Source organism: Camelina sativa, chromosome 20 (assembly GCF_030686135.1).
Source record: "Camelina sativa cultivar CO46 ecotype springtype chromosome 20, ASM3068613v1".
Taxonomy (NCBI): domain Eukaryota; kingdom Viridiplantae; phylum Streptophyta; class Magnoliopsida; order Brassicales; family Brassicaceae; genus Camelina; species Camelina sativa.
The window spans coordinates 34,049,704-34,074,330 of record NC_141899.1 but is presented as its reverse complement, the minus strand read 5'-3'; the positions used below and the strand labels follow the sequence as shown (position 1 = coordinate 34,074,330).

Below are 24,627 nucleotides of genomic sequence, written 5' to 3'. Positions count from 1 at the left end.
ATTACAAGTATCCATAATTTAAATATTTTTGATACTTTTAACTTGCTATCCCCTTTTTAATAAAAGGGAAGTACACAACATTGTTTTGGTAGACTTTATAATTTTAATAAATAGTTATAAATGGTTATAAATAGGTTATACATATGTTATAAATTAATTCATATATAAATTGGTTACAATTTGATAGTTCATATATTTATGGTAACAAATAAAACCTTAATTGTAATCGAAAATCTTAAACGGGATATTCCAAATTGATAGTTCATAGATTTTCCAAACTTTATTTTCGGAAGATCACGTTGTTTCCAAAGATCTAGAATTACAATATTACTAATTTATTTTCCTGAGATTTTATTGATAGAACACAGAGTTAACCAAGTTATTAAAGGGAATAAAATTATACTCTCAATCATAAAAAAAAAGTACACAACTTTTTTTTTGTATAATAAAACGGAAGTACACAATTTTTTTTGTAGAATATATAATTTTTATAAGTTGGTTACAAAATAGATAATATATTAAATATAGGTTGGTTACAAAAAAAAGTTATAGATAAATCCGTGGGCTATATGAAATTACGAATACACTTAAGAATATCTCAAAAAATCTTATTTAAAGATAATATTCCAATGATTTATACAATTTTCAAAAAAAAAATCTTAATTATTTCATATATTGTTACACCATATATAGTGTTAGGCATTAAAATATACTGTTAGGCGTAAAAAGAAAAAAATTATTGGCAATTAATCACACTTAATCGTGATTTTCGAGGTTTTATTATGGATTTCAAAATAAAATCTGACTAACACCCTTCCAAGCTTTTAATATAAATCAATATCTTTAAAACCGGACCGAAAAGTAAACCGAAAGTCTTTCGGGTCACTGGATCAACAAGTCGGACCGATTGAATTAAATGTCAATTAGTTTATTAGTTTGATTACATTTTATGAATATAACATCTACTTTTCTATAAATATATGAACAAAACATACATAGTTAAGTACTAAACAACTAAAATTAAACTTTTAAATGATTAGATAAAATAACTAACTAATTCTTTTATAAATAACAACATTTATTTTTAATTTAGTCTGAGTTTAAAGAGTGACCAAAATAAAATATTTTAATTTGAGACCGACAACCCGGTCCGACCCGCCAGTTCAACCACCAGTTCACGGGTTTTTAGCGGGTTTTCTGGTTTTTTACGGGTTTTATTTGTTAGGTTTTTAGAGGTTACTCGGACCGGAATACCTATCGGGTTGTGGTTGGATCGAACAGACCGGTCGGTCCGGTCCTGGTTAAAAACATTGATATAAATCATTCAAATCTCCATTCACCAAAATACATCTCTCATATTCATACAAAAACAAATAATTACAATCGTTTCTTAGTTTATAATGCTAAACCGTCTTATAAATTATAATTTATTTTGAAATTATAATACAGATAAAAGGAATTTCAATCCGTGCTCTAGCACGGGTCCAAATCTAGTTAATATGTAAAATTTTGTGACTCATGTTATGGGACATGTGAAAATTTACATAAATATGATTATATAATTAGTTTTTTTACGGGTTAGTTTACTAAAATACACAAAATATTTTAGTATGATATCAAATGAGTTAAGAGAAGTGGTACACTAATCCTAATCAGTATATAAAAAAATAACAATTCATCCAGAATCAGCTCTAGAGGATGAATCCCTTCAAAAACTTTTTGGCAAGATTGCTTCCTGATGCGGACATCAAGTCGAACTCAAACCAAGATCGTGTACCCTAAGTCAAGGGAGCTTACAAACATGTCGATAGAAGGTGAGTATTTGAATTTGAATTCACTAACGAGTTTCTTTCTCTGATTTTGCAAGATTTTCCATTTAGTCTTTTAATTTGATTATGCTTTTATTCTTTGTAATTTCTGCCAATGAGAAGCCCTAAGCTGCAGAGCTATTTTATAAAGCTCCTTTCTCAGCTTGTAACAGACACTTTTTGATTAATAAAAATACCAAGTTTTCTTGTTAAGAAAATCCCACAGTGCAACATCAAGAAGTTTTCAAGAGTCAAGACACATAGCTAATTTGCTAGATTTCAAAGTCATCATTATCTACTCAAGAATGATCTTTGTGATCCATTTTTGCGTTTTTTTTTTACACTTGGTCTTAACTCTTATTTTTTATTTTTATTTTATTTTTCTTAATAAAATGTTAAATTATATTCAAAAGAAAAATAACGTTTTACATATGCAGTTCTGAGTGTAATCTAACAATAAGTAAAACATAGCATTTTATCTAGAAATCAACTAAAAACTCCTAACTCTTAACACAACAGTGTCCCCTCATTTAATAAATAGGGATACTTTGTGTTCTTCTTCTTCGCCGCCGGCATTGTGTTAGTCATTGTTATCATCCTCCTCTTCCTGTTCCCGTTGATCGACGACAACAACTCCATTCTTATCCAAATTCAGGAAATCTAATCTAAGGATTTTGCGATCCGGCAGTGTTTGTTTACGAGAGGAGAGAGGAGAGGACGACAACACACATTAGGTTAAAGGGCTTTATGGGCTTTTACTAAATTAGTCGTATAACAAACCTAACACATAATTTATTCCTTTTTCAAAAACAAATCAATCAAAACAAAACAATTATTAATGGATTAATACACATCTCGAAGTTTATTATATAGAGTTTACAAAAATCTTAAATGTAAAATTTCTATCTATATTTACTTATAGATTAATATATTTATATTTAAGACGTTTATTATAATTACATATATATATATATAGTTATATTAAATTTTATAATATATAATTTAGTATTTCAGTTATATTATTAGGTATTTTGGTGTTATATATATATATAACAATGTTATATTTTTTAAAGGTTTTTATTGAGTATTAAAGTTATGTGATTAAATTTTTGGTCGTCCTAGATTTAACACGTAAAATATATATAATTTAGTAAAAAAAATTATTGTTGTTTATTGAGTGAAACTAAACAATTAGAAGTATCAAATGATATTAATATTTCTATTTAACTAATCATAGGTCGGACTAATTTTAATTCTAACCCGTTTAAACATTTGATCGGTGAGCTCTTAAAATAACTGTTATTTTGTATTGGTTCGCTTTAAATAGTTATATGAATATATGATACAGATAAATACTTTGAAAGTCGGTTGTATCATTTAAATTTGAGAGATTATAGCATCTCTAAATATAGTTTTGGAGATTTTATGGGTTACTTTAATGGTTAGAGTTGTTTTTGGAAAACACGAAATGTATAGATGTTGGTAAGATTTTATGGCAATAAACGTAACAAATGTTGATCAATTTAAGAAGTTTTAGTAATTGAGTTTCTATGCAATGTTATTTTTGGAAATTTTTTGAAGGGTTAATATTGTAAATAAAAATTTAAATAAGCAAAACTAAAAGAACATAACACAAGATGTACTTAAAAATGTTAATATAGATGTGATGTGAAAAAGTGACATCGAGAGTAGAAAAAAGAGTAAACATATAAGGAATTTTGTAATATCCCTAACTAATTTTAAGTGTTCCGATGAGTTTGGAAACTAATGCAATTTATCTAGGCTACAAAGGTAAAAAAAAAAAAATTCAATACAATAAAACTTACATAACTTATAATAAAACTTACATAACTTACAATAAAACTTACCTAAGGGCTACGATGAATACTTAACATATTTCCGGCCTAGGAAAGCGGGCCAGAGAGCGTTTAGTGCGATTTAGCCTTTCCGGCCTTTTCTTCCTCCGGATATCGGCCTCACGCCGGTCGCCGAGAAATATTCCCCTTTCTCCCTCTTATTCCTTTCTTTCCCAAGTGCTCCTCCTCATTCCCGATGTCAGATCCACCGGATCCCCCTGTTCCTCCCGTTCAAGACGAGTCCAAATCCCTATCCCCTTTCACCCGCTGACTCTCCAAACTCTCAATCGGATACGATACCTTCCTCGATTCCTCGTCCAGTTCCTTTTGCTGATGCGCCTTCGTACGCAGAATGGTTCAAAGCCTCTCTAAGGAATTTAACCAAAGTCGACTCACCGAGTGGTCATAGAAGATGGTGTCCCGGTAGTCCAAGCTCCTGCCTCGGTGTTACTACAATCAGCTGATCAGTGGAAAGGGCACATTGTATCTCAATTTCATGGATTAATCCCACCCTCCTCAAAGATTTTCTAAGATCTCAATCCGGTTTGGGGGAAGTATGGAAACATAGTCATTCGACAAATTTCAGATACTTCTTGTCTCATTTTTATTCCCTATGTTAAGACCCGGGATTGGGTTCTATAGGTGGGATATTGGCAGGCGGGTAATTGTGCTTTTAATGTGATTCCTTGGTCGACTGATGCGAGTTTGGAGGTGCAGGATCTTAAAACAGTGCCGACTTGGGCGGTTCTACATAATGTTCCTCCACAGCTGTATTCATTCTCTGGGATAAGTGTTATCGCTAGTGCGATTGGTGAGCCTCCACATACGGGGAAGTCTAAGCTCGACCCATACTATATGGGCAAAACCAAGGTGAAAATTGAAACTTCTTTAGAGAAGTCGCCTCCGACCACAATTATTGTGAGAGATGAACTAAGGAACTCAGTCAAGGTGACAGTCTCTTATCCCAGGCTGCCTCCGAAGTGCTGCAATTGTGGGAGGTTTGGACACTTGCTTAATCGCTGTCCTAAACTGTTAATGAAGAAGAAGGATGGAGCGGATAGCATAGGCGCATTTGTGGCGGGTTGTGTAGCCACAGCGACTTCTCAAACTCCTTTGAGTTATGCCGCGAGAGCCTCTAGTTCCATTGAAGAAGTAAAGAAAACTCCTGCCGATATCTCTATTATAGAGACAGTTGCCCCTGCCTTGAATGACAAGGTCTTGGTCACGAATGGTTTAGTGCAAAAGGATGGTCCTGCTAGAAGGAAGAAAGTGAGGAGCCGTAGTCTTCCTCCATAGGAAAAGGTTGTTAGTCACCCCAGAGATGAGAACATGTCGGTTCACACGCAGGAGTTAGTGAAGGGATGTATTGCATTTAAAGCATTACAGGAATTATCTAACCCCCTATCACTATTACGGATAGCAGCAAGGAGGAGAATCCGTGGATAGTTGTGGGATCAAAGGCTCAAGGAAAAAAAGCGTCTAATCATGCTACCGGGTATGGAAGGGCTAATTCTTCCTCATCGGTCAAACCGTCCTTCCTGGGTGTTATGAGTGCGAGGAAGCTTGCTAAGATGGAATCGAAGAAGTTGTTTGGTATTCAAAGAGAGAAGGACCAGCGTCAAGATATGAAGCCGTGTCCGGAGAAGTATAAAATCTCAGCCTCTGATGTAAGTTCTCAGCCTAACCGAGGTAGTTCCTCGGTTAAAGGCTGTTAATTCTCCCCCTAGAGCTTTGCTTTACCTTCACTTTTGGGTTTTTGATGACGAAGGTTTTTTGTTGGAACATTTGGGGTTTAAACAGCTTCTCTAGACAGAGGTTTCTAAGAAGTTGGATTGGTAATAATAAGCCTATAATAGGCAGTGTTTTGGAGACGCATGTCTCAGAGGAGAATGCGACTCAGATTTTACAGGCCTCTTTTCCGGGTTGGAGGGCCGAGTTCAATTATCAGTTTGTAGAGAATGGTCGGATATGGGTTGTTTGGGATCCAGCCGTCTCTGTCATATGTCTTTATAAGTCAGCTCAAATTATGCTTTGTGGAGTATTCATTCCAGCCACAAGGGAGAGCTTCGCAGTGGCTTTTGTTTATGGATACAACACTCAAGCCCAAAGAAGATCCCTGTGGGAGGAAATTTCTTGTATTGCTCAGAATTCTCCGGCTCGGGACTCCCCCTTGATGATTTTGGGAGATTTCAATCAAATCATCTTAGCAGAGGAACACTTCTCCATTCTTCCTCATACTCTGCCATTATCTGGTATGTCAGACTTCTTGTCCTGCACGACTGATAATGAGTATCAGATATGGCAAGTCGCGGTGCTTTTTTCACTTGGACAAACAGGCAATCAGATGATCCGGTCTTGAGAAAGATTGATAGGGTGTTGGTAAACAAAAAATGGAGTGAAACCTTCCCGGACTCTCTTGCAGTTTTTGATCCCCTTGGGGATTCAGACCATTCTCCGATCCTAGTCTGCACCTCTTCCCTCATTGAAAGAAACAAAAAGTCTTTCAAGTACTTTTCTTTCTTGTCTACGCATCCTCGATATAAGGAAGTAATTGAAGCAGCTTGGAGATCTGAAATTCTCGTGGGCTCTAAGCTGTTTTCAGTAGCTCAAAGACTTAAGAGGGTTAAGTCAGCTTGTAAGCAACTCAACAGGGAAGGGTTTGGTAACCTCCAACAAAGAACCAAAGAGGCGTTAATTCATTTAGAGGTGATCCAAGCTTCTCTTTTGAGTGCACCTTCAGACTCGTTGTTTCGAGAGGAGTTTGTGGCTAGAAAAAAATGGAGGTTTTTTGCTGATGCTCTCAAATCCTTTTACAGACAGAAATCTCGAGTAAGATGGTTGGCAGAGGGTGATTCTAATACAGCTTTCTTCTTCAGATATGTGCTGGCTCATCAGAGTATTAATAGTATAAAGTACTTAAGAGGGGTTGATGAGGAAAGGATTTACAATGTGGGACAGATAAAGGACTCTCTTCTGGCGTACTATCAGAATCTGCTAGGCACTGAGACTCAAGGGGTGACGCCCATGTCAGTTCAGGATGTCAAAGAACTTGTCTCTTTTAGATGCGATCCAGTTTTGGCAGTTCAGCTTACTCAAATTCCATCAGAAGAAGAGATACGTCGTGCAATTGTCACCATGCCAAAATCCAAGGCCCCAGGGCCTGATGGCTTCCCCGTGGAGTTTCTGAGAGAAGCGTGGGATATAGTGGGTCAAGATGTCGTTTGTGCAGTCCAGGAATTCTTTATCTCGGGACATTTGCCTCGAAGTTACAATGCCACACCCATCACTCTTATACCTAAGACTCCAGGAGCAGATACCATTTCCCAATTTTGACCAATCTCATGTTGTTCGACGATATACAAGATCATAGCTCGTCTTCTCAAGCAGAAGTTGAAGTTATTCATCTCTGATGCAGTCCAAGGTAATCAAGTTAGTTTTGTTCAAGGCAGACAACTGTGCGAGAATGTATTGTTAGCCTCGGAGTTAGTCAATAACTTTCATTCCTCGGGCCCTATCACCAGAGGGTGCCTTCAGGTGGACCTTGCGAAAACATATGACAACTTGAATTGGCAGTTCCTTCTCAATGTTCTCCATGCTATAGATCTACCAGATCAGTTTATTGGATGGATAAAGGAATGCTTCACCATTACTTCATTTAGCATAGCCTTTAATGGAGAACTTATTGGGTTTTTTCCGGGCAAGAAAGGCATTAGGCAGGGCGACCCTATCTCATCCCTACTCTTTGTTCTGGCCATGGATGTTTTGTCGAAGAAGCTGGATAGAGGGGCCACCAATAGTATATTTGGTTTACATCCTCTTTGCTCGAATCCTTTGGTTACTCATTTAAGTTTTGCGGATGACATTTTCATCTTCTTTGATGGACAGCAAGCCTCATTAGATGGTATTTTGACAATTCTGGAGGAGTTTAAACTAGAGTCGGGGTTGGGGATTAACAGAGAGAAGACAGCATTGTTTCTTGATGGAGGCAATATTGTGGCAAATGAGATAATTGCAAGAACTGCAGGACTAGTTCCGGGGTCCTTTCCAGTCAAATACTTGGGAGTGCCTCTGTCCACTAAGAAGATGCGTAAGCAGGATTTTCAGCCCCTCTTGGATAAGATCCAAGCGAAGTTCAGTTCATGGACTGTCAGACGCCTCTCTTTTGCCGGTCGACTTCAGTTGATCCAGTCCGTCATATACTCGACCATTACTTTTTGGGCATCCATTTTCATCCTGCCAAATAGTTGTCTGGAGGAGATTGAGAGTTTGTGTAGTACTTTTCTTTGGAAGGGCTCCACAAATTCTGCAAGGGGTGCGAAGGTAAGTTGGGATTCAGTTTGCACACCTAAGGAGAATGGAGGCTTGGGTTTAAAAAGAATGGTCCATTGGAATAAAGTCCTTGTTCTGAAGCTTATTTGGCTATTATTTGTTGCTGGAGGGTCTCTATGGGTATCTTGGGTTCAGAGGAATCTTATTGGAAGGCAGTGCTTCTGGGATCTAGATGCTTCAGCTTCGGGCAGTTGGATTTGGAGAGGGATTTGTAAACTAAGGGCTCTTGCTAGGCCTTATATTGTATGTGAAGTGAGTTCTGGAACTACTTGTAAGTTCTGGACCGACAACTGGACATCATTGGGTCTTTTTTTAAACATCACAGGTGATGCTGGACCGAGAGTATCGGGTTTGCCACTCGACTCGGTGGTTGCCAGTGCTATAAGAGATGGAAAATGGTGGATTGCTCATACTCGAACTCGGAATCCAGTTGTTCAATTACTTAAGGCTTGCCTCCCTCTTGCTTCTGTTGTCAACCTACAGGACGATGCACATGAGGACTCTTATCTCTGGAAAATTGGAGAAGCGGCAGCTTCAAACAAGTTCTCAACAGCTGCAACATGGGCTCACCTCCATCCTCAAGGAAACAAAGTGGAATGGTTTGAGGCGGGTTGGTTCAAGGGTAGGATCCCCAAGCATGCTTTCATTGCTTGGCTTTACTCTCGACATAGGCTTCTCACCCGTGACCATTTGATTTCTTGGGGTTTAAATGTTCCTCCAAATTGTCTCTTATGCAATACTCATGCTGAATCCCGCCAACACCTCTTCTTTGACTGCTCGTTTGCGGCTGAAGTGTGGTCTGCTTTCACTACCAAAGCTCAGGTATCGCCTCCAACTAACTTTGATGATGGGGTCAAATGGTTAAAGAATCTGTGTAGGGACAAGAATACTGCCTGGATTATCCGTCTTGCGCATCAAGCCTCAGTCTATATGATATGGAAGGAACGTAACTCGCGGCTACACACCTCCACTGGTAGACCAGCCTCGAATATTATCTCAGAAATTCAAAGCTTACTCAGGTCACATCTCGGTACCTTAACACTCAAGCAAAGGAATGTTCTCCCGGGCAACACTCTCTTGGTCACTTGGTTTCAAATTTTCCTATAGTATGTATCTTTGTTTTGTAGGTGTTACTCATTATAGGAGGCACTGGTTGTATTTCACCTTTAATATGGAATGGAAAGGTATGTGTTAATAAAAAAAAAAAAAAGGAACATATTTCTTAAAAACTTATTAGAAAGAAAAAAGGAAAAGAAAGTAACAACTTCCTTTTTCTATTTCTTTGTCTTTCTTCACGTGCCTTTCACATGAGTCTAACTCATCTTCTTCTTTTGTTGCATAACAGGACTTCGCTGTACAACGTCAGAGTAAATAAAATAAATAGTTTCAGATTTTATACTCTCTTCTCTCTCTCGTCCAAAGTCTCTCTTCTTTCTTTTGATCATAAAATTGAAATATTCTAACAGCTTTAATGCACTTGTTGACTATGGTCAGGCTGCTTGCTTTAACCTACACGACCATTACCAAAAGTCAATATATGTTTCAGCTCAAGTGGCAGATGATAGCAACCAGAGATTGACATCAGCCTGAAATAAGACTGCGTGTGTAGCTTAATGCATAACCTTATACATTCTTTCTACCACCGATTCAGAACATTTTTGTCCATCTCCAATAATAATTTAAAAAAAAAAAAAAACAAAATCAGAACCGTTTATTCAACTTTAGAAACAGAGTTTGACATCAAAGAAGAAAGCTTTTCTACTAAACTTGTCGATCTTCTTGAAATGAATTCGCTTTGCCTCTAAGCTTCATCAGATGTGTAAGAATCTCGTTCATATCAGGTCGATCTTCAGGTCTAGAGCTTGTACAGAACAAACAAAGTTTCAACAAGTCTTCGATAGCCTCTTCCTGTTTCCGAGTAACAATAGCGTCCCCGAGTTCAGAATCAAGAACCCTAATTATCCCTTCTGTTCCATCTTCAATCGCTTTCTCCACCAATTGACGCAAAGTCATGCCTTGTGATTCTTTATCATTCAACGAAGTTGGTCTCTGTTTCGTCATTAGCTCCATCATAATGATTCCGAAGCTGAATACATCCACTTTTGTTGTCACTTTCCTCATATAAGCAAACTCTGTTCATTAAAAATGATTATATTTCGATTGCTAAGTTAGGGTTTTGAAAATTGAGAGTGAAATTAGATGTGAAAATTAGGGTTTTTTTTTGAGTATTTGACCTGGAGCTAAGTATCCAATTGTGCCTTGGAAAGCAGAGGTTGAAGCTGTGGTGCTTCCATCTTCGCGTAGCCCTAGAATCCGAGCAGTTCCAAAATCGCTTACGTGAGCAACAAGATCACTGTCGAGGAGTACATTCGCTGGTTTTAGATCACAATGAACGATTGGAAAACCATATCCAGAATGAAGATAATCAATTCCGCTCGCGATATGAACACAGAGATCGATCCTATCGGATAAAGACCCAATTGGTGCATCAGAGCCGTGAATCGTGTTCTCCAAGCTTCCGTTCTCCATAAAGGGAAGCACTAAAGCTTTAATTTTTCCGCTTTCCCAAGCAAACCCTAAGATTTTCACCAGGTTCCGATGCTTTAGTTGGCTCAGTGTTTTAGCTTCTGTGTAGAACCATTTATCTGACTCTGCAGAGAATTGCTTCAGATTCAATACTTTTACTGCAATCACAGTTCCATCTTCTAGCTGACCTTTGTACACTGTACTTAAGCTGCTCGAACCAATGATGTTGGCACTGTTGAATGAATCTGTTGCTTGTTCCAACTCTTTCGGATCGAATCTCTTTAGCTTCAGAGCTGAATCCAAATCAGGTAATGAAGACTCTGATGAGTTTTCAATCTTTTTTTCCTTTTTCTTGCGACAGGTGAGAAACAGAACAAGAAGCAGGACAAGAAGAAGAGCCGCGGCTGATCCAAGAACAATCACGATGATTGCAGTTCTCTTTGCAAAATGGCTCGACTTCTTCTTCTTGATCATACATGTCTTGAGAGGTGTCTTGCTGCCACAGAGATCTGTGTTTCCCATCAAATCAGACGCGTTGATGTTTTTGAACACACCGGATTCAGGAACATGGCCTTTGAGGTGGTTTGAAGCTAGTTTGAGATGTTTCAAAGTGGAAAGATTTGCAAGACTCTCTGGAATTTCACCTGTGAGATTGTTACTAGAGAGATCCAAGGAGACCAAATGCGTCATGTTCCCGAAGCTCTGAGGGATTTCTCCAGATAAACTGTTCCTTGAAAGGTTCAAGCTTATGATCATATCCATACCTCCTTGTTGGAAGACTTCATCTGGGATCTGACCTGAGAGATTGTTCCGTGAAAAATCCAGTGAGAAGACGTTTTTGCAGGCATGTAAAGATCTTGGAATAGACCCGGAAAACAGATTGTTGGAAAAGTCTATTTCTTGAACCATTTCAAGCTTCCCAAGCTCGTTTGGGATGGTTCCAGTCAAGAAGTTGTTTGAGAAGTTGAGGTAAAGCTGCATGTTTTTCATCGAAGCTAACAGCTCCCCAGGGATGGTTCCGGTGAGCAGATTGTCAGAGATATCGAATGTGTTTAGAAGCGAAAGCGACTTAAGACTTGCAGGGATAGATCCGTTGAACTTGTTTCCATGAAGATCTAAGTAGGTAAGCGAGTCGAGCTTCGAGAACAAGACAGGAATTGAACCGGAGAATTTGTTCATGGATAGATCAAGAACTGAGAGTTGCTTCATATCAAACATTTCTTCAGGAATTGGACCTTCAAGATCATTTGTATGCAGCCTTAGCCCCTGGAGGAGAGTGAGATTCGACATCTCTCTTGGAATCCTCCCTGTAAATCCATTAGCGTGAAGGTACAAGATATTTAACTCTTTCAGATTCCCTATCTCTTGAGGGATCGGTCCAGTGAGAGAGTTATATGAAACTTGCAAAATCTTGAGTTTCTGAAGCTTCCCAACCAACGGCTTGAGAGTTCCCGTTAAGTTGTTGTCTGCCACACTAAGAATTTCAACGTTGGAACAGTTGAAGATATCATCTGGAATCTTACCGGTAAAACGATTCCGCCCGATAGAAACTGTCGTAAGATTCATCCGTCCGAAACCCCGCGGGATCTCGCCAGTCAGCATGTTGTGAGACAGGTCCAGGAGTTTAAGATTGGTGCAGTTACTTATGCTAGAAGGTATTGGTCCGGTGAGAAGATTGTCGTGCGCTGAAAGGTTCCTAAGGTTTGTAAGAAGCCCTAGATCCGCCGGGAGCTCACCGGAAATAGAGTTGAACCCCATCGTTATCACTGTCAAGTTCCTCAAGTTTGTGATGGACTGTGGAAACTCCCCTGTAAAGTTGTTGGAATGAAGCGTTAGGACTTCAAGTGACTTGAGAAAACCGATTTCTTCCGGTATCGGTCCAACCAACTGGTTTTCTGATAAACCTAATCGGGTTAACTGAGTTAACCGAAACAATGAGGATGGAATTGAAGAAGTTAGTTTGTTCTTGTATATCCGGAGTGCTTGCAGCTGAACCAAATTCCCTAATTCAGCTGGTATCTTCCCAGTTAACTGGTTATCATACAGCTCAAGTTGGACCAAGCTCGAGCAGTTTCCGATCTCAGCCGGTATTTCTCCTACCAACAAGTTTTCAGTTAAAACGAGAGCCTGTAAATTCGAGAGGTTTCCAAAATCTCTTGGTATTTTTCCGGTTAGCTGGTTGCCACTCAGGTCTAAATCGGTAAGATTAGCCAGAGTACCAATTGAGACCGGAATAGAACCACTTAACCGGTTACCAGCTGCTACAAACATTTGGAGATGAACCAAATCTCCTAAGCATTCTGGTATTTTCCCGGTTAAGTTGTTGTTATCAAAACCTATCAATACCAAAGAACTGGTTTTGCAGATTGCTTCAGGAACATCACCGGACAACAAATTGTTTCTAAGATCAAGATACACAATATTCTTAAGCTCCCAAATCTCAGAAGGAATCAAACCAGAGAAATAGTTGAAGTAAAGAATAAGCTGGTTAAGCTCGGTTAACTTTCCTATTTTAGCAGGTATCTCGCCGGTAAAATTATTTGAAGTGAGATCAAGAACCTGGAGATAGGTGAGATTTGCTATGTCTGGAGACAGAACACCTCCAAGTCGCTTCTCCAGCAAGGAAACCGAGACAACGTGACCGGTACTATCGCAGGTGATTCCGGTCCAGTTGCAGTGTCGTACCGAACCGGTGGTGGTCCAATCCGACAATACTCCTAAAGGGTCGCTGGAAATGTCATTCTTGAAGGACCTTAAAGCATCAATCTCTGATTGGAAGCTCTGTTTCGCAAGTGCAAAGCCAAAGAAGAAGAAGAAAAAGAAGAAGATGATCAAAATGGTCTCTGAAAGTGACTTCATGGTTTAGATGAGTTGAAATTGAAGAGAAAATGATATGAGAGAATTTTATTATCTGAATACACGAGGTCAAATGTTTATATATAAGTATATACGGGCAAGAAGATATTGGATTGGAGGTATCATGTCATGTCACGGATGTGAAAAGGCCAAAGACGCAATATAAGTTTCAGAAGTCACATAATTTGATAATTCGGCCAAGTTGCATATAAAGGCATTAATGTATTCCCACTCATACTCAATTACTCATACACATGCTTATATATGTTTGTATTATATATCATATTCACTTAATCTCACAATGCATATATCCATTCCATATCATGGGACCAGAATGTATAGTTACTACTTACTACTACTTACTAGTGTATTATTTAGCTCTATCTCTTTGTTAAAATCTGAATATTGCATACTGTTAAAAAAAATATTACTTTAGTTATGAGCGGTATAGATAACACTAAGTAATTTTCACAAGGCCTTATTCTGCCTCCATAATGTTCCATTCAAATTAAGTTATATCACTAGAATGAGAACAATACATATGAAAAATCGCATTATATTTGCTTTGTTAACCAATCATAGTTTTGGTGTGTTTGAAAAGGAAATCGAGTTTGGCAGATGAAAAAATAAATACCTTTTTTTGTTTTTGGTCAAAGAGTAGCAATCGTTGAAACTTAAATGATTGTACTCAACATAGTATTTGACTATAGAGTACTAAATGTATAGTATATTGGAGTACTAAATATAAACAAAACAAGTATCATCATTTCTCTTTCCAAATATATATTTCATTAACACGTCTTCAAACTTCTGACTAGAGGAATCAAGAGCTCATTAGCTGTCTTGATATGGGATTTTTTTTTTTTTTTTTATAACAAGTTGTGTGTGTGTGTTTTTTTATGAACATAGATGCAATCTGCCAAACATTATCATTTGTCTTTTTGGCCAAGCAAACCAAAAAAAAAAGAGTGAGAACCAAATTCTTCTGTCAAAAGTTTGTTTATCTTCAAATTTGAATTCTGCTGAAATATTAATCCTATAATCACAATTACCAAATGCTTAATATATGATTTATGGCTTTACATTGGACTTGGAGCATTGGAAGAATGGGTAGGAAAAAAGAAAAGGCAATTTAGAATGAAAGGACTTATATTAAAAATTAAAAATAATAATTAAGGATTATGTATTGACTAATGACTTTTTTTCCCACAAAGTATTGACTAATGACTATTGAGGAATCTGGCTATATATGATATTAGTTGATTTGGACAACCTGTTTATGGATACTAATATACTACATGACTACATCCATGTTTACTTGATCAGTTGATCTTGACCCATTTATATTTTAATTTGTCCATTATTAAAAAGAAAAAAGAAAAATCATTTTTAAAAAAAAACATGCACTGTTCTAACTTGAAGTTGACCCATTAAATAATAGTAATATTTTCATTTTTTGAGATCATGTTTACTTAGTGAAAAAATCAGATGAACTTTGAAAAAGCGATACTTTTACTTAAGACCCTCTTTCTGATCTAGAGCCTTCTCCTAGGGATAGAATAGAGAATTGACCGGAGTAAACCTTTCTCCTTTAGCTGATTCTATCATGTTTAGTGTGTTTCTATCGGGTTTCTAGATATTCTATCCAGCAGTCTCTAGGGTTTGAGCTGTGTTCTTGCTCCTGAAATTTTTCCTTCACTCAAAGTAAGAGTTCTTAAAAGTTCCACCAGTTACAAAGGCAGAGTATTGCGGTTCTGGGTTAAGTTGAAGAGTTTGGGTGTTAATTTGGTTCAGATCTAGATCAGGTTCCGGGTCTTTTCAGCTATGTCGTCTGCGATGGACAAAGCTTTGATGGCGATGTCTCTGGAGGAAAAGGACCTTCCTTTCGATATGCCGAATCTTCCTGAATTCTCGTCCTGCGAAAGGAACGTCTTGAGTCTGGTTGGGCGTTCGCTAAATCCAGTCTGTCAGCCAATGGACCAACTGATTCGTCATATGCCTCGTAAATGGCAAAAGGTTGGTAGAGTTAGAGGTGTTGCCTTATCAAAGGAACGGTTTCAGTTCTTCTTCAAGTCGGAGTTTGATTTGGCTGAAGTCTTAGAAAAAGGGATTCACACGTTCAACGATTGGACTATTGTCGTTGATAGATGGGTAGAAGACCCCCCAGACAACTACTTACAATTCACACCTATGTGGATTCAGCTCTGGAACATCCCAATTAATTTCTACACGGAGCAGGCTCTAACTGCTCTGGGTGAGTTGATTGGTCAGGTAACAGAAGTAGCTTTTGACACGGATAAGCCTCAACTACAAGATTTCATCATAATAAAGGTTATCTTTGATGTCTCAAGGCCTTTGAGAAGATCGAAGGTTGTTAATCTTCCTAAGGGTGGAACTACATCGATAAACTTTGAATATGAAAGAGTTCATAAAAGGTGTTTCGAATGCCAAAGGATGACTCATGATAGAGATTCCTGTCCTATCTTTCTGAAGAAAAGACAAGAGATAGCAGATGCTAGACTAGCGGGGCGTCCTTTTGTTAATTCAAAGAAGGACCCAGTCCTTAAAGAGTCAGATCCTCTGTTTGGGGTGCTTAACGAAAACCAGGTGGGAGTTGATCCCGCAACAGGAAGACCCCGTATTTCTCCGGTAGTGTTAGAAGGGATGAGACAGTATCTAAGAGTGTCAACGGAGGAGGAAAGACTCATCAGGGAGGACAGAGTTAAGTCTTCTGTTCGTGAAGTGGAAAAGGATCCATTGGCTCAAAAGTCGATCTTAAGATTAGAACCGCTGCCAATCTTCCATAGAGATCTGAACAAGGAAAAAGGGTTGGTTTTCAACTTTGATATTGAAACAGCTCAAGAGACTAGAGCTTCGACCCCCGGAAAAGAAGGTTACTATGCTGAGTCTTCGGGAAGGGCAAGCAGGGAGGATCAGGTAGACTCTCAAAACGTCTGTTTTTCGGATAGTGCTGGTTCTAGTAATTTTTTGGCATTGTCTCAACCATTTCAGATCACTCCAACGGAGGGCTCTTGCTCCTTTGCAGCAGGACCTACCGGGATTGGTTTGAAACCAGTCAAGAACAACAACAGAAAAAGACCTCCAAAGAGTCAAAGGAAGCCAAAGAATTCAGCACCAGTGAAGGGGTTTAATCAAAAGGATCTCAGATTGGGTTTTCAAAAAGGAACACAAGAGAAAAGGAAAGCAGTTGATGGGGGTACAAGCGCTGTGAAATTGTATAAGCTTAACCCTCAAGAGGTGATCCCAAAGGGGGGATTGCCTAACGTCCAATGAGCATAATCAGCTGGAATTGTCAAGGATTGGGACGGTCCCATGATTTGACAATTCCTCGTCTCAAGGAGATGCGTAAAAAACATTTTCCGGAGATGTTGTTCTTAATGGAAACAATGCACAAAAGGAACGTTTTGGTGGATTTACAAGTGTGGTTGGTTATGACCATGTATATAGTGTCGACCCGGTTGGTAAATGTGGAGGTTTAGCGCTTTTTTGGAAGAGTAGTGTTGAAGTAAATATGAAGTTTGTAGATAAGAATCTGATGGATGCTCAAGTACAGTTTGGAGCTATCAACTTCTGTCTTTCCTGTGTCTATGGGGACCCTGATAAAAAAATGAGAGCTCAAGTGTGGGATAAGATTATTTCCTTGGGTATTGGAAGAAAAGATAGATGGGTTATGCTTGGTGATTTCAATGATCTCCTACACAATGGAGAAAAGATTGGTGGTCCAAGAAGAAGCGATAGTGAGTGCAAGAGCTTCAATGATATGATAAAAGCTTGCAATATGGCAGAACTTCCCAGTCAGGGAAACAGGTTCACCTGGGCAGGTAGAAGGGGAGATCATTGGGTCCAATGTAGGTTGGATAGGGCTTTTGGTAACAGTGACTGGTTCAAGCTTTTTCCTGTCTCAAACCAATCCTTTTTGGAGTTCAGAGGCTCAGATCACAGACCGGTTCATGTAAACCTAATGAACTCACACCATAGCTACAAAGGGCACTTTAAGTTTGACAAAAGGTTTCTGAGAAAAAAAGGAGTAAAAGAAGCTATAGCTACGGCCTGGGGTAGAGAGTTTCTGGGTGTGAACGTCTCAGTAGCTGAGAGAATGCGGGAGTGTAGGAAATCCCTCAGCGGGTGGAAGAGACAAAACTCTCTGAACTCACAGGACAAAATCCAGATCCTCGAACAAGAATTAGAAAAGATGCAAACAGGAGTGTGGCCTCCGGTGTTCAGGGTGAGAAATCTGAAAAGAGATCTTGCAAAAGCTTATAGAGAAGAAGAGGCGTACTGGAAACAGAAAAGTCGACAAAAATGGCTGAGATGTGGAAATAGAAACTCGAGATTCTTCCATGCTTCGGTTAAAGCCAATCGCCAAAGGAAAAGGTTAGAAAAACTGAAGGATATTAATGGGAATTACCAAAGGTCTGAAGCTGCAAAAGGTGAAGTAGCCAGTGCATACTTCCATAAGCTTTTTAAATCGTCTAATCCTGCTAGTTTCCATGAATGGTTTCACGACTTGAACCCTAGAGTCACTGATGCGATGAATGTGGGGCTCCTAAAAGAGGTATCTGATCTAGAAATCAAGGAGGCGGCCTTTTCCATTAAACCAGCCAGTGCTCCTGGTCCGGATGGCATGTCGGCCCTATTCTTCCAACAGTATTGGTACATTGTAGGACCAAAGGTGTCGATAGAGGTAAAGAAGTTCTTCACTGATGGAGTTTTGCCTAGTGATTGGAATTACACTCACCTTTGCTTGATACCAAAGACGTTGCAAGCCTCGGAGATGGCAAATCTTAGACCCATTAGCCTTTGCTCAGTTCTTTACAAGGTGGTCTCTAAGATAATGGTGAAGAGAGTTCAACCCTTCCTCCCAGACATAGTGTCTGACACGCAATCAGCCTTTGTTTCAGAGAGACTCATTACTGATAACATATTGGTGGCCCATGAGTTGATCCACAGTTTAAAGGTTCATCCCCGCATGTCAAGCGAATTTATGGTGGTAAAGTCAGACATGTCGAAAGCATTCGATAGAGTGGAATGGAGTTATCTGAGATCTCTTCTCATTGCCCTTGGTTTTCATGAAAAATGGGTAAACTGGGTAATGATTTGTGTTTCCTCAGCAACGTTCTCAGTTCTGATCAATGACTGTCCGTTTGGAATGATAGTTCCCCAGAGAGGTTTAAGACAGGGAGACCGTCTCTCTCCTTTCCTGTTCGTGTTATGCACAGAAGGTTTGACTCATCTCCTGAATAAAGCACAAGGTGAAAGAAAGATCGAAGGTTTTCAATTCTCAGAAGATGGACCAATGGTTCACCACCTGCTATTTGCGGATGATAGCCTCTTCATGTGTAAAGCGTCAAGGGAAGAGGCTACGGTTCTGCAACACATCCTAAAGGTTTATGGAGATGCCACATGTCAAACTATCAACCTGAACAAATCAGCAATCACCTTTGGAGCCAAAGTGGAAGTTCAGAGCAAAGAGGACATAAAATTATGCTTAGGTATCGAGGCTGAAGGAGGTACAGGAAAGTATCTGGGTTTGCCAGAGTGCTTCAGTGGTTCAAAAGTGGAGATGCTTAACTATCTCAAAGATGGTCTGAAGGCTAAGTTATCAGGTTGGTTCTCAAGATACTTATCGCAGGGTGGCAAAGAGGTGTTATTAAAATCAGTAGCCTTAGCCATGCTTGTCTTCGCCATGTCATGCTTCAAATTACCAGTAACCACCTGTGCTAACTTAGAAAGTGCTATGGCATCCTTCTGGTGGAATGCTTGCGAACATTCAAAGAAAATCCACTGGCAAAGCTGGGAGCGTTTATGTCTAGCAAAAGATGATGGGGGATTGGGATTCAGAGGGATTCAATCCTTTAATCAAGCTTTGTTGGCTAAGCAAGCATGGAGGATTCTGCAAAATCAAAATTTTCTGCTGTCGAGACTCATGAAGAGCAGGTACTTTGATGATTCGTTGTTCCTCAAGGCAGTAATAGGACAGAGACCATCTTACGCGTGGCGGAGCATTTTGCATGGTCGAGACCACCTCTGTAAAGGCATCACAAAAAAGGTTGGTAATGGTGAGTCTCTGAATGTGTGGATAGACAAGTGGTTGGAAGATGAGGATGGATTTAGAGCTCCTTGGAGGAAAAATCAATTTTTTGTGGTAGGTTTAAAAGTCAGTGATATGTTAAATGAAAGAACAGGGTTTTGGGACAGAGATGTTTTGGAAGATCTGTTCCTTCATGAGGACATTGCCCACATAAAGAAGATTAAACCAATCATGGATCAAGACGATTATTATGCCTGGAGGTTTAATAAAAGTGGAGACTTTTCAGTCAAATCGGCGTATTGGCTCTATGATCAGGAAGCAAGTAAAGTCCTAAGGGAAGAAGCAAACGTCCAACCATCCACTTTAGAGCTGAAAAAGAAGGTGTGGAGACTCCAGACTGATCCTAAAATAAAGATATTTCTCTAGAAAATTCTAAGTGGAGCTCTACCAGTGGCGGTGAATCTTAATGGCAGAGGTATGGATGTTGATGAAGTCTGTCAGGTGTGTGGTGTTTCTGAAGAGTCGACAAATCACACCCTTTTCACTTGCACTTTGGCGCGTCAAATCTGGACGGTTTCTGATTTCCCCTCTCCTTGCGATGGGTTTCATAATGGGTCTATTTTTTCGAACATTTTCCACCTCTTGGAAAACAAAAATAACAGTCTCTGGCCTTCCTCTTTGCGGAAAAGCTTCCCATGGATTCTCTGGAGAATTTGGACTAATCGCAACTCCTTTCTCTTTGAGGGTGTTATGTTTTCTGCCTTGGAGACAGTGGAAAAAATCAGAGGAGATGTGGATGAGTGGTTTGAGGCTCAAGCAGCAGAGAGAGATGAAGAAGGGAATGTCCCTGTGATCTTAGAGTGTGACCAGGCTGTGTCTCGTTCAACGTTTAAAGGATGGATGAAACCTCCGGTCAACTGGTTAAAATGTAATATTGGATGTGCTTGGTCTAAACGGAAACAATTGGTAGGTGGGTCCTGGGTTCTAAGAAATGAGAAGGGTGTGGTCGTGCTACATAGTAGACGAGCTTTCTCGAATATTTCCGGCAAAGGAGATGCTATGCTGAGATATGTGCTCTGGGCTTTGGAAAGTATGGCAAGTCACAAGATGGATCGAGTCATTTTCTCTTTGCAGGACAAAGCCTTAGTTGGAGCGGTCTGCAGACCTGCAGCGTGGCCATCTTTTAAACCCCAGGTGGTGGCTCTTGAACGCTTCTTAAAACCTTTTGTGGAGTGGAAGTTTGAGCTGGAAGTAGTTGCAGCAAACAGAGGAGCAAACCTTATTGCTCAAAGTGTCACAGGGGATTTAAGAATTCAGTCCTATGTTGCTTCGGGACATCCGGCGTGGTTGAATGCTGTTTTCTTGGAAGAAGAATGAGGTTTTCCCTCTGTTTGATTTGCGAGCTGTTTTTTGGTTTATGTTAGTCTAGATATTCCCGAGCTGGGTTTTGTCCAGGGGGAGCTTCGTTTTTTGTATAGGCCACTGGTTAGTTGGAAATGGTACTAGATTAGGCTAACAGGGGGTAAAGGGTGTTTGATCTGTATGTGTTTGCTAACTTTTGGATCTCACCGGTTGGGTAAATATAATATCAGTTGACAAAAAAAAAAAATCATGTTTACTTGAAGTTGACCGATGTAACAAATAACGAATGTGATTGGTTGATTGTAAAATAAAGACGAACAAAGGAGTCAAAGATTATTAAAAAAAAAAAAAAGGAATTGACAGCTGTGGGATTTGAACCCACGCCCTTTCGGACCAGAGCCTAAATCTGGCGCCTTAGACCACTCGGCCAAACTGTCACATTGTTACTACATTGTAAGTGTTTAAACTAATGTCTTTCATTCGAAAAGAAAATATTGTTTTTCTTTTTTTCTACATATTTCTTAGAGTTAAGTCTTCTACGTGTTTGACTATTGTTTTGGGACAAGAAGTAACTCTTTTTATTAGAATTCATTCGTACCATTGCTAAGTAATAGATTTAAGATGCTCATAGAATTTTAAAAAAGGGATGATTGATTAAGGTGTTCTCGAGAACTAATTAGTAATTATTCAAGCACAAGAGTTAGTAACTGCACATTATTGTGATTTGTGACTTGTGACCGATCGATTTGAACTACATATTACACAATATTACTTCACGACTATACATGTCATATCTTTACATCACAAAGGTAAAATTGTTATAAAAAGCGTCTTAGGCGCCGGTCCTAAACACCGATTAGACACTATGCATGAATTATGTGCTTCCATTTTAGAGTATACAGTAGTTTATGCGATAGTATTTAATTTGGATGTCTAATAAAGTTAATAACACCTATAAAATGTCATACTTTTTTTTCTATTTGAATTGAGGGTTCAAGATTAAAGTAATATTTTTGGGTGGTAAAACAAACGTTAGTAGGTTTTACGAGGTCCGCTTTAAAAAAACTTCAATGTTTATCTAGCTAAGACTTTACTAATATTTGTATAATTTGGAACATTTAATTTTGAGAAAAATCAAAGACTAAATTTTTTATTTTTGGAAAAATTTATACAGTAACTTTCACTGGATTTTTATTTTAATTTAGTTTAAACTATTTATTTTTCTTGTGAGTATGGCGCGTCACATGTCATGCATCATACGTCGCGCGTCGCGCGTGTGACCTATCATTTTAAGATAGTATTTTTATATAGAACGAAATCTAGAATAGATAGATATATATCCAATAATTACAACATTCATATTTTTTTCTTAATCCTAATAAATTTAAGATAAGTATTACAAAATTTAACATTGTTTTGGTATTATATATATCGTCACAAATGAGTAATTACCAAAGAAAATAATAACAATCTTATTATATAAAGTTGGATTTTGAAAGTTAGCCATTAACAAGATTTTGACATGTGTCAAGTTATGAACCTTAGATTTCAACATGTGTAAAATTTAATATTTAATTGGAAGAATTTGATTACAACAAAAATAAAATTATTTTAATTTAAAAAAAATTAATGATGTAAAAAAATAATTATCAAAAATTACATAATTTATAAAAAAATAACAAAATTTTTAAAAATAATTATAAGGAAATTATATATATATTTCATAAAATTCGAAATTATAATATTATTTCCTTATTTTTAATTTTAAGTTATTAATTCTACAAAATAAAAAATATATATTAAGGAAAATATACAGTTAATTATTAATTCTAAATTTTGTAAATACTCACTTCTATATAAACATAGATCGTCTCATATTTAAATAATTTATTCAAAAACACTGCTTTCAACTTTATTTAATCAGAAATTTTTTTTTATGGGAAGTTCAATTTTTCTTAGTTTTTTAAACCAAAATTTTCTCCTACTTTCTCTTTTTTTTAGTTGGGAATAAGAAAGATCCAAAAAAATGATTAATATATGCGTCTTCTTTTCTTAATACTATATTTTAAAATTTAATGTAGTATTTTTAGATTGTTTTATTTAATTTATTTGTTTTCATCTTTGAATTATTTGGGATTCATATATTACCGTGCTTATAATTTTCTATTGCTTTCTTTAATTATGTCAAATTAATTTTCTTCTAATTTCTCAACTTTGATTGGTTGGTCATAAACCCTTCTTTTTTGCAAACATAATTGTTACCATTATTCATTCAATCTCAAATGGAGATAACGAGTAGAAGTTCATCAACCTAATGGATGGGTAAAATAGGCTAATCAAACACAAGTTTACAACAAACATAGATAGATAGATTGGAAAAACATAGATCGTTGTTGATAGATCTATAGGAGCTTAAAGACTGTGACACCTTGGTTTGCGGAAAGGTTTAAAAGAATTTATTTGGCCACATATGTCACCAAAATGCACTTATTTTTTCACTCAAGGGTCTTGAGAAAACTTCTTTATGGGTAACCTTCTTGGAAGTGATTGTTGAAACTGTGTGAGTGAGGACAGAACACAGGAAAATATCATTTTTTTATTTGTAGGGTCGGTAGACAAGTTTTAAAGCCTCTCAGACGTAACAAACCGACCGTTAAATATGGGTGGATCCACGGGCCGGGAATAGATGTGGGGCCCACTTAGGAAGATGGACCCATGGACTGAGAGTGGACATGGGCTCACTAAGCAAGGTGGTGGTTGAGGCGTTACAGAGACAAAGGCTACATCATGGTGTGTCAAAGACACTTCCACATATACATTGAGAAATTTAAGATCAATTACTATCAAAAGATTTTGTGACGTTAGAAAAAGGTTTTTACTTTCATTGGTTGTTAGAGCAAGCCATTTTGAGATAGCAAAAAAAACGTGAACATGTTCTCTCCACACAGGAAGAGAGTAGAGCCGAGGTTCTCTCTATGGTAGAGAAGTTTGGACACAAGGTTATCTCTCCAAGGGAGGAAGGTGGAGGAGGTTGGACGCAAGGTTATCTCCCCAAGGGAGGAAGGCGGAGCCAAGATTCTCTCCATGGTGGAGGAGATTGGACATAAGGTTCTCTCCACAAGGGATGAGGGCGGAGCCGAGGTTTTTCCATGGTGGTCATACATTATTGTGATGATACATCATTGATTAATATATTATGTAATATATTTTTATTCAAAATATTTTTTGAGACAGCAATTTTAGTAATAATAAAACTATGCAGAAGTGAAAGTAAAATAGTTGGCTTAATGTGTTCATATAGACATTTTCTAGGTGGTGATAAAGAATATATTTGTAACATAGAGTATATTTAGGTGTAAAAAATATATTTCTAATAGTAACATACATAAAAGATTTGTAAATGGATACAAGATTAGTGTATTATAACAAAAATAAAATTTGTAAATAACGTACAACATATTTTAATATATTTTTGTCAAATTTAATTTAATTTATAAAATTTTAAACCCACACATTGGGGGCGGGGCCTCATCTAGTCTTATTATATAAAGCTTGGTTCTCAAAAGTTAGTAACTCACCAGATCGTGACACATGTTAATTTTAATTATCAGAGATCAAAGTTAAAAACTCACCAGATCGCGACATGTGTCAGTTTTAACGATTAAATATCCAATTTAGTAACTCATCAGATCGTGACACGTGTCAATTTTAACGATCCGAAATCATATATCAAAGTTAGTAACTCATCAGATCGTGACACGTGTCAATTTTAACGATCATAAATCACAGTTTTCAAGCTTGGTAAAACGATGCATAAAATAATTGTAACGTGTCAATT

The 24,627-nt window shown here is 37.8% G+C and overlaps 2 protein-coding genes, 1 non-coding gene and 2 pseudogenes across 3 annotated transcripts; 3 read left to right on the top strand and 2 right to left on the bottom strand.

Moving 5' to 3' along the window:
- Window positions 1-9,568: 9,568 nt before the first annotated feature.
- On the bottom strand, window positions 9,569-13,553 carry LOC104772899 (LRR receptor-like serine/threonine-protein kinase FLS2). The gene is made up of 2 exons (XM_010497455.2): window positions 10,228-13,553; window positions 9,569-10,125 (listed from the first exon to the last, which is right to left on the bottom strand). The coding sequence occupies exons 1-2, from the start codon at window positions 13,376-13,378 to the stop codon at window positions 9,755-9,757; spliced, it is 3,522 nt and encodes a 1,173-aa protein (XP_010495757.2). The 5' UTR covers window positions 13,379-13,553; the 3' UTR covers window positions 9,569-9,754.
- A 1,646-nt stretch (window positions 13,554-15,199) lies between these two features.
- LOC147919828 (uncharacterized) lies at window positions 15,200-16,659 on the top strand. Its single transcript, XM_087504119.1, has 2 exons — window positions 15,200-16,592; window positions 16,634-16,659. The coding sequence occupies exons 1-2, from the start codon at window positions 15,200-15,202 to the stop codon at window positions 16,657-16,659; spliced, it is 1,419 nt and encodes a 472-aa protein (XP_087360245.1).
- A 6-nt stretch (window positions 16,660-16,665) lies between these two features.
- LOC147919827 (uncharacterized) lies at window positions 16,666-17,907 on the top strand (annotated as a pseudogene).
- Window positions 17,908-17,927: 20 nt separating this feature from the next.
- Window positions 17,928-20,900, top strand: LOC147919826 (uncharacterized; annotated as a pseudogene).
- A 246-nt stretch (window positions 20,901-21,146) lies between these two features.
- TRNAL-UAG (transfer RNA leucine (anticodon UAG)) lies at window positions 21,147-21,226 on the bottom strand. The gene has a single exon. It is a non-coding gene; the product is annotated as a tRNA-Leu (tRNA).
- Between the last annotated feature and the right edge of the window lie 3,401 nt (window positions 21,227-24,627).

Coding starts and splice junctions, on each gene's coding strand:
- LOC104772899 (XM_010497455.2), bottom strand. CDS start 13,378: ATGAAGTCACTTTCAGAGACCATTTTGATCATCTTCTTCTTTTTCTTC. Junction 10,126..10,227: donor AATTGGATACTTAGCTCCAG/GTCAAATACTCA, acceptor TTTAATGAACAG/AGTTTGCTTATATGAGGAAA.
- LOC147919828 (XM_087504119.1), top strand. CDS start 15,200: ATGTCGTCTGCGATGGACAAAGCTTTGATGGCGATGTCTCTGGAGGAA. Junction 16,593..16,633: donor AAGGAAAGCAGTTGATGGGG/GTACAAGCGCTG, acceptor AACCCTCAAGAG/GTGATCCCAAAGGGGGGATT.